This window comes from Trachurus trachurus, assembly GCF_905171665.1.
Source record: "Trachurus trachurus genome assembly, chromosome: 13".
Classification (NCBI taxonomy): domain Eukaryota; kingdom Metazoa; phylum Chordata; class Actinopteri; order Carangiformes; family Carangidae; genus Trachurus; species Trachurus trachurus.
The window spans coordinates 34472779-34487345 of NC_139892.1; the positions used below are offsets into that span (position 1 = coordinate 34472779).

At 45.4% G+C, this 14567-nt stretch overlaps 1 protein-coding gene across 1 annotated transcript; it reads right to left on the bottom strand.

The window, feature by feature from the left end:
• Window positions 1–610: 610 nt before the first annotated feature.
• On the bottom strand, window positions 611–13391 carry scn3b (sodium channel, voltage-gated, type III, beta; the record flags this gene model as incomplete). Its single annotated transcript, XM_083984735.1, has 5 exons — window positions 13328–13391; window positions 11980–12152; window positions 11639–11867; window positions 3066–3204; window positions 611–674 (listed from the first exon to the last, which is right to left on the bottom strand). Exons 1-5 carry the CDS (start codon window positions 13380–13382, stop codon window positions 611–613), a joined length of 660 nt encoding a protein of 219 aa, XP_083840861.1. The 5' UTR covers window positions 13383–13391.
• Window positions 13392–14567: the final 1176 nt, after the last annotated feature.

The following is a 14567-nucleotide window of genomic DNA, read 5'->3' on the forward strand; positions in this document are numbered from 1 at the left end:
GGAGCAGGGAACATGTGCCCTCTTATTCAACACGGAACGATTTATATGCTAAATAACTAGTGTCATAAACAATATATAAATTCCACATCATCTCTTTCATATAAACAGCTGTGCCCTTCAGGATTCTAATAACTCGGGAGTCCCACCTCATATACATGCAAATGCAATACATTTAAATTGCTATAATTTACTGTCTTCACTCTGCAGGGCTGTGCCACAGGAGACTGTGTTTACTGTCTCTTTATACTTCTCAAATTATTGCAGTTTTCACATGAGACAACAAGCCTATCTTACACACTATAATTAAAAAAGTCAATACAACATTGTCTATACAGAATCGAACAACTCCCATGGCAAATTATTGGTAGTGAGAGAAATGTTATACCGAATGGAGTGTGAGAACAAATGGAGGACTAGAAATGGCAGGAATGAAAGCCCCCTTTGAAGGGAACAAGCAAAGGAGGACACACATACGGTGCTGAAGCAACAGGGCTCCGTTACAGAGAGAGCTGCACTAACAAAGGTTACAAACAATGAGTTGAAAGAGACAGGGATGATTTCACTGGTTGGGAGAGTCACATGTAAAATACCGTGTCACTGACAACTGCTTTTATTCGGTAACAGGAGCGGCAGGATTGTCTTTCTGCTCAGAGGGAACGGCTAGGTAGTTTGTCCTGCAGGCAGATTGGTAGAGAAAACAAAACAGAGGAGCGTCTAAGAACTGGTAGTAGGGGTCTCTCCTCTACCACCACCTCACCCCACAGTCTAGCGCTGGTTGTAATTTGAACGCCTGAGGTGTTGAACAGGTTGTATTCAAGAGCAAGCTTTCATTTCCCTCACTAAATATTCACTACAGCAGAGCTGCACAGAAACTCTGTGGACGAAGCAAAATTCTTTCTAGCAAAAAGAGCTGCTGGACTCTGTCAGCAAATTTCTCTGTTCTCTTTGACAAATTATCGTTTCTGCAGCCGCGATGCATCGTTTCCCTCAGGAACACGACTAATATGATCTGAGCTGCTAAAAATGTAACTTTAAAAAGTTCTAGCTGTGGTGCATTTCCGTTAAGCCCAGGTAGCTAAGAAGCCGGACAGAGCGCAGCCTCTGTGAGTGGGTGCAGCTTCTCACTGTGGGATGTGGTGTCAAACAGGTCAATAATGGCTGTGAGGCGGCTCCAACCCATTAACTCTTTCAGCTACAGGAACTGATGAAGTTCACAGAGCTGTACACATTCGATTACTTGATGCATAACTACTTAATGTTCTCTCCCGATCTGGACATGGATCAATAAACTTTGGCTTAATGCTGAGGGAAAAGCGCTTTGTAATTTCTACCTAACAAAAACCAATTAGTCATGAACAGCCTCACTGCTTAAATGTCTATATGTTGCATCTCACTGTACATTGCACTCAGTGGTAGATACTAGGGTAACACTGTAATAAGTACACACTATTACGCATTAGTTAAGCATTAATAAATACTGAATTCTTCACTTATAACACATGAATACTCATTAGTATATCGTTTATAAACACAGTAATGTTTTATTCATCATTTATTAACTACATACCAATGAGTATTCATGTGTTATATAGAATTCAGGGTTTATTAATGCTTAACTAATGCTTATTAGTGTGTATTTATAATAAAGTGTTACTGATACTAGATAATAGTACATAGACAAACCTAAAAACAACACGAGTGACTTTACTTCAGTTTCCAAACTCAGTAAATTACAGGGGTATTTGATGTAGACTTTCTTGGTGAGTTCTAACAAAGCTTTATCCACCAAACTGCAGATTTTTAACAGCCATCCGTCAATTCCCAATCCCAGCTGACATTGGGTGATGGCCGCCTACACCCTGGATAGAGCACCAGTCTATCAGGGCTGACATACAGACATATAATCACTCACACTGGCACATACGGGCACTTTAAAATCATCAATTAACATGATGTCTTTGGACTTAAGCCAGAGAACCTGTAAAGACACAAGAAGATCCTGCAAAGTCTGCACTAAAAGGTTTGGACACTGTTGCACCATGGCGAGACAATGTATGTAAAATAGAATACTACAAAATATCTAGCAAAAAGAAAAAAGAAAAAGAAAATATATATATATATACACAGTATATTATCCAAATAATGGCACATTTAATTTCCTTCCATGAATCTTTGTAGGGAAATGTCCCTGGTTAACAGTTTTAACCATAATCCTCGCCATTGCACTGCTGAATATTTCTTATTCCATTGTGTTATGTTGTACTGTGACACCACCTCTTGTGAAACTACACTTCTTCAGAGAACACAGAGTTAGGAAATGCCTCGTCCAGTTCAGGACTTGTCCAGAGCTTTACGTGTCATTGTGGGACTCAGATTTGGAGCCACAATTTATTGTCTGCAGAACTGCAATAACTCAATCGGCACATGTGCTGCGTGTTAATCTGTGATTGTTCTGTCTGGGACACAAATTGCCCTTTCAAAAGTTGTCAGCGTGGATCGAGTGGCCTTGTCAACACTGTGACAATCCGGTGGGAGCTGACTATACAGGTGCTCTCAGGCCTTTGTCAGCACTGACAAGGTGACGCAAAATGTCTGTTTCTGATGGAGTTGCAAATCCACCGCGGATGTAAAAAAGCTTGTTTGGGGGGAAAAAAGAGCAGTCAGCAGCGCTTAGAATTATTCAGGCCTGTCAGGCAGCCGAAGTGAAAAGACAGATTACTGTTGCAGAAGGGTTACGGAGTGACGCAGTGTAGACTCAATTACCTTTCTGTCTGTGTGTCTGTCTGTTTGCAAGCCTCACTCTTTCTCATCCTCTCTCTGCCCTGCTCTTTTCTCGATTGCCTCCTAAATCTCTTTCTGCTGACACACTTCTGAGATTTTAAATTACTATTACGCAACATCCGAAAATTCACACGCCTAGGTAACACTTTCAATTATGTGGCGCACTCACTCTGTCTTTTGAGTCTGATTAAAAAAGAAAGTTGGGACAGATACTTATCTGAACTGGCTGAAAACAAGTTTGTTTTCGCAACGCACATTTGTACATTTATCTCGCTGACACTCACGCCGTGTCCTGTGCCTGCTCATCAGACTTGGAGATCTTCCTGTAGCAGTAGACCATTTCTACCAGCAGCCAGAGGGTCAAGAACACCAGCAGCACATACATCATGATCTCAGAGTAGAGCGCTGCGGGGTCAGCAGCGGCTGTGGAGCACAAACAGCAAGGAATATGTATTATTAGGCCCGAGCGGCGAGTAGCACTCGCCGGAGGGACTATTGAAATCGTACTGTTTATTATTAGGCCCGAGCGGCGAGTAGCACTCGCCGGAGGGACTATTGAAATCGCGCTGTTTATTATTATTATTAGGGCCCGAGCCTGTGACAACGTCCCAGGGAGGACCCTATTGTAATTCGACATGCACATAAATCAACGTGCCAGCCGACGAGTAACAACAAGTAAGCAAGCAAGTAACCAAGTACTGCATAGACCTGGCAGCAAAAACCCCAGATATTGTAAAGTTTATTATTATTATTATTATTATTATTCTTTTTTGTCCACTTCGAACGCCATTTGGACCCCTTTCCGAAGCCGAGAAACGGACGACATTTTGCACGCACGTGGGGCCTGTGGCAACTTAGCGTTGAGTGGTGGTCTCGCATGTGGGCGTGGCCAAATGGCACCACAGCGCCCCCTAGACCGCGCATAGGGAATGAGGGTCTGCGTCACCGATTTGTCCGAAACTTGGTAAACATATTCATCAACCCGAGATCTTCAAAAAATCTCAGTATCGACATACCCGAAAACCAACAGGAAGTCGGCCATTTTGCTTCAAAGTTGGTTTACGCAAAACGAACTCCTCCGAGGGGTTACGCCCGATCGGCTCCAAATTGGGTAGAGAACATCGTCAGACCTAGCTGAGCTTAACTTGTGCTCCGCAGGTCTGTAGCTCAAAGCGCTTGGCCTCTGGCGTGCCCCAAAGTTTGGCGACTGTTTCGGTGCTCGCCATGTAAATACGATTGGCTCTCATGCCCACATACTTTATCGTAGACGATTCAAACTTGGTGCAAAAATCTATGGAGAGACCCTGAACGATCCGACATATTATTTGCCTACGTCGCTCATAGCGCCCCCCGGTGGTAACAGGAAACGTACAAAAATTCGTTAAAAATACGTAGTTGACCAAATCGACTTCGTTCCACTTCTAATACATGAAGACCCGGATGGTTAAGCTACATCATGAACGCTTTGACCCTACGAGCAACGGCGTCCGTGTGCCGCCGCGGCGAATGTGTATCTTCCCAATTTAAATTACGTTTGCCAATTACGCGCACATACTTCGTCGTAGCCACTTGAAATTCAAAGGACATGACGTTGGCTCCTCCCTGAACGTTTTGATGTATCGACTTCCTGCCTGGCTCATAGCGCCCCCCGGTGGTAACAGGAAGTACGCAAAAATTCATTAAAAATCCATACTTCACCCGATCAACTTCATTCCACTTCTAATACATGCAGAACCAGTTGCTGAAGCTACATTATGAACGCTGTGAAGATACGACGAACGGCGTCCGTGTGCCGCCGCGGCGACTGACGATTTTTTATCGTACAATTACGTTTGCCTTTTTCGTGGCTTTAACGAACTCGTGTCCTCACGAAATTTCATCCACAGGTCAAGAATGGCGAGCTCTTTCAGCGGATAGAGTCGTTTCCCATGGGCGTGGAAAAATGCCTCTATAGCGCCCCCTTGAAGTTTTTCCGAAATTCTCCATAGACAAATTTCACTTACTTTGTCGTACACATACGAAACTCGACACACACCTGTATCATACCCAAACATACAAAAAGTTGAATTGGAGCCACGCCCTAAACCCAACAGGAAGTCGGCCATTTTGGTTAGCATTTTTTTGACGTAAAACGAACTCCTCCGATGGAGTTCGTCCGATCGACTTCAAATTGGGTAGAGAACATCTCCAGACTAAGCTGATTACGGCTTGTGCTCCGCAGGTGTGTAGGTCAAAGGGCGTGGCTGCTAGGGCACGGCCAAGTTCCCGAATTCAGCTAAAAAGGTTTAAATGCTATCGCGCCCACAGATTTGATCGCAGCAGCTTCAAAATTGCTGGATATGATAATGGCGTGACCCTGAACGATTTGACATATTAATTTAATTCGTCACTCATAGCGCCCCCTGGTGGTAACAGGAAATGCCATATTTTGCATCGACATTGTCCGATCAGCTCAAAACTTCACATGTGTGATGAGGTAACGACCCCGAACGCAACGGCCCACATCCCGTTACCGCCCCCTGGTGGACAAACCGTAAACTTGCCGTAACTCCATCGTACATTGTCCGATTTGCTCGAAACTTCACGTATTCGACGAGGGGACCGCCCTCGACGCAGCCGCCCGCATCCGGTGGCGCACGGGGGTTTCGAAGAGCGGCCCGGGGATAGCGAGACGCCGAGTGGCGTGGAACGAGGGCCCGTCACAGCCGCTTGCGGCTTTAATTATTATTATTATTCTTCCGCGACAACATGCCCCAATTTCGCCCCTTTCCCCAACTCGAAAATGCGTGAACTTTTTGCCGGACGTCCGTCCGGATCCGACATTCGATATTTTGGGCTGCTCGCACACGGTCGACGCGAAATGGCGAAATAGCGCCCCCTACAAACTTTCAAAATCCCCATAGGGAAGTCGGGTCACTTTGTCCCACGCATACAAAATTTGGTACACATATGTATTATACCCAGATATGCAAAAAAGCCTCTTGACCTCATGACCTCAACCCAACAGGAAGTCGGCCATTTTGGTGTAGATTTTTCCCGCCTAAAATTAACTCCTCCCAGAGCATTCGCCCGATCGGCTCCAAATTCGGTAGAGAACATCGTCAGACCTAGCTGAGCTTAACTTGTGCTCCGCAGGTCTGTAGCTCAAAGCGCTTGGCCTCTGGCGTGCCCCGAAGTTTGGCGACTGTTTCAGTGCTCGCCATGTAAATACGAACGGCTCTCACGCCCACATACTTGATCGTAGACGCTTCAAACTTGGTGCAAAAATCTATGGCGAGACCCTGAACGATCCGACATATTATTTGCCTACGTCGCTCATAGCGCCCCCCGGTGGTAACAGGAAGTGAACTAAAATTCATTAAAAATACATAGTTGACCAAATCGACTTCGTTCCACTTCTAGTACATGCAGACCCGGATGGTGAAGCTACATCATCAACGCTTTGACCCTACGAGCAACCGCGTCCGTGTGCCGCCGCGGCGAATGTGTATCTTCCCAATTTAAATTACGTTTGCCTTTCACGCGCACATACTTCGTTGTAGCCACTTGAAATTCAAAGGACATGACGTTGGCTCCGCCCTGAACGTTTTGATGTATCGACTTCCTGCCTGGCTCATAGCGCCCCCCGGTGGTAACAGGAAGTACGCAAAAATTCATTAAAAATACATAGTTGACCCCATCAACTTCATTCCACTTCTAAAACATGCAGAACCAGTTGGTGAAGCTACATTATGAAGACTGTGAAGATACGAGTAATGGCGTCCCTGTAGGGGCGTGGCTACCATCAATTCCTCGCCATGAAAATACGTTTGGCTTTTTGATGGCTTTAATGAACTCGTATCATCATGAAAATTGATACACAGGTCCAGGGTGGAGACCTCTTCCATCTGATAGGGGTGTCGCTCATTTGGCCCCCTAGTGGAAACCGGAAGTGCCATTTTTTTACATCAACATTGTCCGATTTCCACGAAACTTCACATGTGTGATGAGGGGCTGACCCTGAACACACCTGCACGCATCCCATTACTGCCCCCTAGTGGACGAACCTTTAACAGCTCATAACTCCCTCATGCTTTGTCCGATTCACTCCAAACTTCACATGTGTGATGAGGGGCTGACCCTGAACACACCTGCACGCATCCCATTACTGCCCCCTAGTGGAAGAACCTTTAACAGCTCATAACTCCCTCATGCTTTGTCCGATTCACTCCAAACTTCACACGAGTGATGAGGGGCGGCCCCTGAACGCACCAGACCACATGCGGTGACTGCCCCCTGGTGGATGAACGAAACATTGCATTTTTGGCCTCCTTCCGGGTTTTTTCTCCATTTCTGCTCCGCGCCACGGCCCCGGCGTGCCTCAGGCCCCGCGGTGGCATGGGCGAGCGAGGGCCGTCCATCGCCGCTTGCGGCTTTAATTCTTATTATTATTATTCCGTCGCCTTCATGCCCCAATTTGGCCCCTTTCCCGACTTCGAAAATGCGCCAACTTTTGCCCGGACGTCCGGCCTGATCCGAAATTCGACATTTTTGGGTGGTCGCACATGGGCGGCGCTAAATTACCGAATAGCGCCCCCTACAAACCCGTGTCAATGGCATCGCCATTCGTCTTACTTTGTCGTACACACACAAAATTCGGTACACATATGTATTATACCCAGATATACAAAAAATCCTCTTGACCTCATGACCTCAACCCAACAGGAAGTCGGCCATTTTGGTTTTGATTTTTCCCGCCTAAAATTAACCCCTCCCACAGCGTTCGCCCGATCAAGTTGAAATTAGGTACACAACATCGTCAGACCTAGCTGAGCTTATCTTGTGCTCCGTGAGTCCGTAGGTCAAAGGGCGTGGCTGCCAGCGCTCAATACACTATGGCGTGCTCGCCATGTACATACGAGTGGCTCTCACGCCCACATACTTCATCCAATCAACTTCAAACTTGCTGGACATGATGATGGCTCCGCCCTGAACGTCCCGATATATTAACTTCCCACGTAACTCATAGCGCCCCCCGGTGGTAGCAGGAAGTGCCATTTTTTGCATCAACATTGTCCGATTTCCACCAAACTTCACATGTGTGATGAGGGACTGACCCTGAACACACCTGCACGCATCTCATTACTGCCCCTAGTGGACGAACCTTTAACTGCTCATAACTCCCTCATGCTTTGTCCGATTTCCACCAAACTTCACATGTGTGATCAGGGGCTGACCCTGAACACACCTGCACGCATCTCATTACTGCCCCTAGTGGACGAACCTTTAACTGCTCATAACTCCCTCATGCTTTGTCCGATTTCCACGAAAATTCACATGTGTGATCAGGGGCTGACCCTGAACACACCTGCACGCATCTCATTACTGCCCCCTAGTGGACGAACCTTTAACTGATCATAACTCCCTCATGCTATGTCCGATTTCCACGAAACTTCACATGTGTGATGAGGGGCTGACCCTGAACACACCTGCATGCATCCCATTACTGCCCCCTAGTGGACGAACCTTTAACTGCTCATAACTCCCTCATGCTATGTCCGATTTCCAAGAAACTTCACATGTGTGATGAGGGACTGACCCTGAACGCACCTGCACGCATCCCATTACTGCCCCCTAGTGGACGAACCTTTAACTGCTCATAACTCCCTCATGCTTTGTCCGATTCACTCCAAACTTCACACGAGTGATGAGGGGCGGCCCCTGAACGCACCAGACCACGTGCGGTGACTGCCCCCTGGTGGACGAACGAAACATTGCGTTTTTGGCCTCCTTCCAGGTTTTTTCTCCATTTCTGCTCCGCGCCACAGCGTGCCTCAGGCCCCGCGGTGGCATGGGCAGCGAGGGCCGCCATCGCCGCTTGCGGCTTTAATTCAATATGCATCCTTCCTCTGAATGTTTGTTTCTAGGCTTTTGTTGTTTTCTTCTCTTGAATAAAGTGGGGGAGACTTATTTATTCACAGGCTTATGAAAGTAGACTAAGCTTGTTCGTGTACGTGCAACATTGCTGACCCACAATCAGCTCATTCATAATAGAAGAGCCAACATTTCTACGACACAACCAGTTATCACTGTGCAGCTAAACTTCAAGCAGAGTCATGTTTACTGGTGAGCATCCTGTTTGTAGACACACTTCAAAGATGATGTCCAAACTATGTTGCATACAGAACATCATGACCATACCTGTGGCACAACGATAGTTGAGCCTATAGGGAGTTAAAGGTGCCCTGTGGAGTTTTCTTGTCATTTATATTCATTGTTTTCTAACCAGAATGCAGAGCATGTGTCTCCAGATCAAACAACACTGACAGATACATTTCCTTCCTCATGAAACATTTGCAGGGTGAACTTCTAAAAATATTTTCTTTACATCCATCTTTGCTCATGTGCAGAATTGCAGATGTGTTTGTCACTGCCTTTCCTGCTGTATTTGTTACATTTGTTGATGTGCAAACAGCAGTTCATCAGCAAACTAGCATGTAGCTGATAGCGGGATATAAGCCGTACCGCCCGTGGGCCAGCGCACAATACAAAAACAACAGTGACCAACATCACTCCATAGTCCTACTAGTGGTCAAACACTCCACAAGGTACCTTTAAAAATGAAATACGATGGATATGCAAGGTCACAGTGGTTCTCAGGGCATAACACAGATTTTAAACGTCATGTTTCGTTTTTTATGTGCACCAGCACAAGACTTTAATCAAGTTCTCTCGTTTTTCTCCAAGTCTGTCATAAATCAGAACTAGCCAATGTCTACTGAAGCTGTTTTTCCTTGCTGTAATCCTTCGCCCTGTACATAATTTTCATTTAAAGATAATTTCCCATCATGCTTTTGGTTAGTGATGAAGCGGTAAAAACACAGAGATAAAGTGTAGACCTCTCCATCAAATTAAGTGGGTATCAACCATAGTTTCAACTTTTTTAATATAGTTTCTTTGCTGAGCTATGGCGGAAGAGTATTAACAGAAACAGGGGAAAAAAGGAATATGTTTTTGCAATGACAGAAGATTGTGTATTTTCTGGAACTGCATTGGGAGGGGATCTCTAAATGACCAGTATGAACAGGAAAATTGATTATAGCAAGTAAAAACTGCTGGTATACAGCAGACTTGAGAAAATCTGGGACTGTCCTTCACTTTATCACCACCTTAATCATTCACCCCTGGGTCGTTATGAACCGCTGAGAACCACTCCGCCAGTGAGTGTACTGTGTACCAAATTCCAGAGAGCCTGCTGACCAGACAGTTGACAGCTTTCACTGATTTGATTCTGCAGCCCTCTGCAAATAGAGCCTGTTAGTGTAATATAATCCCTTCGATGGGAAAGCACAGATACGTTTGTTGTGGGTAAATCCATTCTGCGAGTATGGACAACATTACTGTAACATGATTCCCAAGCTGTAATGTACAGTGCACTGGCTGTAGGCTTTGTGAAATTTGATACCATTGTTGTATGACATGTGTAAAGGAGGCTTTTAGTTATGCACAAAAAAATTCATATAGTATTTTTTTTATATATATAAAATGGCACTTTTTAGAGTATAAAAGCATCCAAACTGGAATAAAGCCAAACCTTGGGATATGCTAAGCATATTTATATGCCTCTGATAGTGAATTATATACCACGTGCAAGCAGGTATAGAAAATGTTAAGTTAAAGAAATGCTGTTCCAAATATACTGTACATGTTGTGCTGTATATTCGATCAAGGTGGAAAATGATACATTCAGCAAGCCAAGCATTCAGGAAGCAGAATACGTTACCCCTTATAAGAGATAGCAAAGTGGTTGGATTGAATTAACCCCTTCACTGACAACAGAAGAAAGCTTTGATGGACAATAAAGGCAGACAAAACAAAACACACGATTATTCCTCATCAGTACAGTCACAAAAAAAGGGAGGGGGGAGGAGTGGTGTTGTTAGTGGCAGACTGCCTTCACACTTTGTGAAAACAGCAAGTCGGAAATGTGCAATAAACAGCGGAACCCGATGAAAGCACTCTGATAAACACTTAAGGCAACGTCAAAGGGGGAGGAGGGGGAGGGGGAGGGTGTATACGGCACAAAGAGAAACACTGGGTACACAGAAGTGAACACTGAGCACAGACCAGTGTTTCTACCAGGTTTATGGGATGCTGAATTACATTAACACATCTGTGCCGAACCTCTCAAGCGTACTGTGTGCAGGTGTAGCGTCACCATCATCTGCATCAGCCTCACTTTTGATTTTACAGCTGGGTCACTCTGTGCTAAACTGGCCTGTACTGCAACAATCAGCAGTGACCCTGCAGATAGCTGCTGCAGTTGAACATGTGATTAATCATATTGATCAACTCTTCTGCTATTGTAAAAGAGGAAAAAGTGATTGTACAGTATCACGCTGAGTAAATACTTTCCAGTTCAAACTCTCCTGTTGAGACACTACTGGCTTTAAAAGAGTTTAGATTTATATCAAGGCCAAAAATAAATAAAACATGTGCTCTGGGGCTGTGAGAAACATTGCTTGCATTTTTAACTTTCACGGTGTTTAAATGAAATGACTTTGTGATGTAGTAAATTACGTTGGCTGCCAAAACAGCTTTCAAAAGACAGCTTATATGTCAGATTTGAGTTGTGGATCTCTTGGGACCGGTGTCTATTTTTGGTAACGTCATGGAAGCATGCCGCTGCCGTTGGAGCAAACACAAGTCTGATGCCTGAATAACCTTGTATGCAGCTCCTGGCGATCCCTGCTAAAGTGATTTATATCGTCAACAGTGACTGAGCTTTATTGATGTAGAGACCATGAGCATTTGGCTAAACCTCAGCACAGACCAGGGTGGAGCAACAAGGAAGATGGTGGAAAATAATCGGCCGCACCTTTCTCGTTCACCTTCAGGGTGATGTTCTTCACGATGGTGACAGGGTGAATGAAGGAGATAAACTCTAACTCGCGTAGCACGTGGCACTCGTACAGGCCGCCGTCCTCATTCGTGACGTTGAGGATTTTAATTGAGACATCCTGCAGGTCTTGGCTCCCGATCCAGGCCAGGCGGTCCTTATATCGTCTATCCATTTCTTCCAGTCGGTCTTTTTTGTACTTCAGCATCTAGGATGGAGGAGAAACAAGCAGTCATGCATAAAAAATATGCACAATACAATACCATTATGAACACACATATGCTTGTTATATCACAGAAAATTGCACCAAAACAACCTACAAGAATTGGCTCGGAGTTTGTTTCCTCTTTTGGGAAGTAGTACCAATCCACGGTTGTCGTTGCTTTGACCTCTTCCCTTTTCATACAGGAGATGCAGGTCAATACCATGGGTTTCCCCAGGACGGCCTCTGTCTCCGACTGGAGATCCACACATACCGGCTGGCCTAGGTGGACTAGAGGAGCGTGGAAATGTTACACACATTTTAGCTCAGCAGGCAACATGATAAAAGCTTAAACAACAAGCTCAAAGTTGACATCCACTCCAGACTTACTGCGGCCACACTTGGATGTTTGGCCTTATAACTGCACCACACGAGGCATCATCAATCTGCCTGAGTTTATCTGTGCCTTTGTGTAGCTATAATTCATCATGTTCGAATTCAACACGAGTTTTACATCTTTGTTTGGTCTATAACCCTTTAAAACCACACAGTCACTGACATGATTTTTACTCTTTATTCAGCAAGCGACGCGTACAACCACAAACCCTGCTGTGACAGACACAGCCTTTATCTGTGATAATAAACCGGCCCGGTCTGTCTTATTGAGGTCAGCAGCTCTTGCACTGTGTGCATTGTATACAATGTTGAGCCAGACGCCAAAAGTCAAATTCAATTATACAGCTGCGTGAGCGCTGGGAGAGACTTGAGTCACAACACTGATAGCAGATCCAAGATCATCCAGGTCAGTGAGCGCTAATGATGGCCTCCGCCCGTTAGTATCAGCTGGCAGAGGGAGGAACTGTGCGTGGGAGGAAGGCAGCAAAGAATTGTGGGCAAGAAGAGGAGGAACTGGTTGGGATGTAGCGTAAATGTGTTAAGAAGACAGAGGAGAGGAGGGGGCAGGGGTTAGCACAAAGAGCGGGCAGTAATCTCAGTGAGCTTGCCACGCGGATGTCTTTGTGCGACTGTGGCCATGTTGGGTCCTGTGCACTTATATAACCCAGAGTCGCCCTGGGCAGACAGTGACAACATTGATTCCATCTTGTCTTTTATTTTATTTATTTTTCACTGAGGGTTCATACAAACACATGGAAGGGGGGGGGGAAATAAAGAAGAACAGAGGGAGAGAGATTCAAGGAGAAAGGGTAAAAAAAAAAATTAAACCCTAGTGTCCTGTGGACTTTTAATAATGGATTTCACTTCAGTGCTGACACCACTGACCAGCGTTGCCCTCTGGGACTGCTCTGAAACTGGGTTTTGAGTTCACTGCAAATTGGAAGTTCACAATCCATTAAACATAATAATGTCCCATGACTTCTCATCTGCTCCTCTATGTGTTGCCTAGCCTTAGGCAGGAATAAGACATGCTGGCATTCACAAACTCTCTTCAGCATTTTTATACTTACCGAGAAAATTCAAAAGTACCCAAGTGTGCAGGAGAACTCTGGTTTGAGTTACCATATTAAGTTTTTTTTTTGTCCCCCCCTGGAGCTGATGGTGGACAGTGTCCCTTCTAACTTCTGCTCTTTTTGGAGAAGCCCCCAAAAGTCCAGGAGTGAGATAAGAGGAGTAGTTGAGGTGACTTCAGAACCACGGACAGCGCCTCTCCTCGGCACGAGCGCGCAGGTAACTTCTCCCACTCCACGAGACAGGATCCCAAACCCCCACCCCACCAAAACTGTCTGGATTTCAAAACTTAAAAAAAAAAAAAAGGACTTTTGCAGAATCGAAAATCGCTGTGAGAGACGTTTAGGTGCTCACCTTCCGCCTTCCGCCAAGCCCTGCCTCCCAATTCATCATCTATCTGGAAAGAACTAACTTCATTTAGTCCCCTCCACTCCACTCCACTCCACTCCACTCCACTCGGTGAAAACAAAAGCAAGTCCGTGATGTGTGACAGATTACAGAGGTGATGCAACAGCTCCTTCGCCCACAGATGCTGTCATTCAGTCCAGATCCATCCAGAAGCTCAGAGAAAAGAAAGGAGGAGGAGGAGTAGAGGAGAGGATATGAGAAAAAGAAAAAAAAAAAAGAAAAAGCGAGGGACCTGTGGATTCTCAAAAGCCGATTCGCTGACTTACTGCTGCGAGATCTGAAGTCCTGCTCACACACCCACGGGGGGGGAAAAAATGATAAGAGTGACTCCTGTTTCACCCCTCAAAGAATAACACTATTGATTGTCTCAAGTCTATTTCCTCCATCAAGGATGACTGATGACATTTCCCAGCCGCGGCTCCCTGGCTTTGTTTTTCAGCAGTCACTTGGCGCTGGCAGAGGCAGCGGCTTTGATACGCATGCGTGGGTCACTCCCCTTCAACACTACAATGTGCACGACCATATTACTGTCATTAGGGGTAGGCCTAACCAACTCATCGTGGAAGACTACTGTGCGTCTGCGTTTGCTTTTCTTCTGACTGCAGGCTGATGTGATGACCTAAACACACTGAACACATCACGTCATCGCCTTACATGCACACAGCCTATAGGAACAGCATGCAAATCAGATTTATTAAAGCTCATCCTGATATAAAAAAGAAGAAAAAGAATAACGACCCAACAGCGTCTTTGTCATGTGTTATATAACCTCGTTCAGCAGCTGCTAGCACAGCTCTGTCTCATGACAGTTCATTTGTTACACATCAGTAC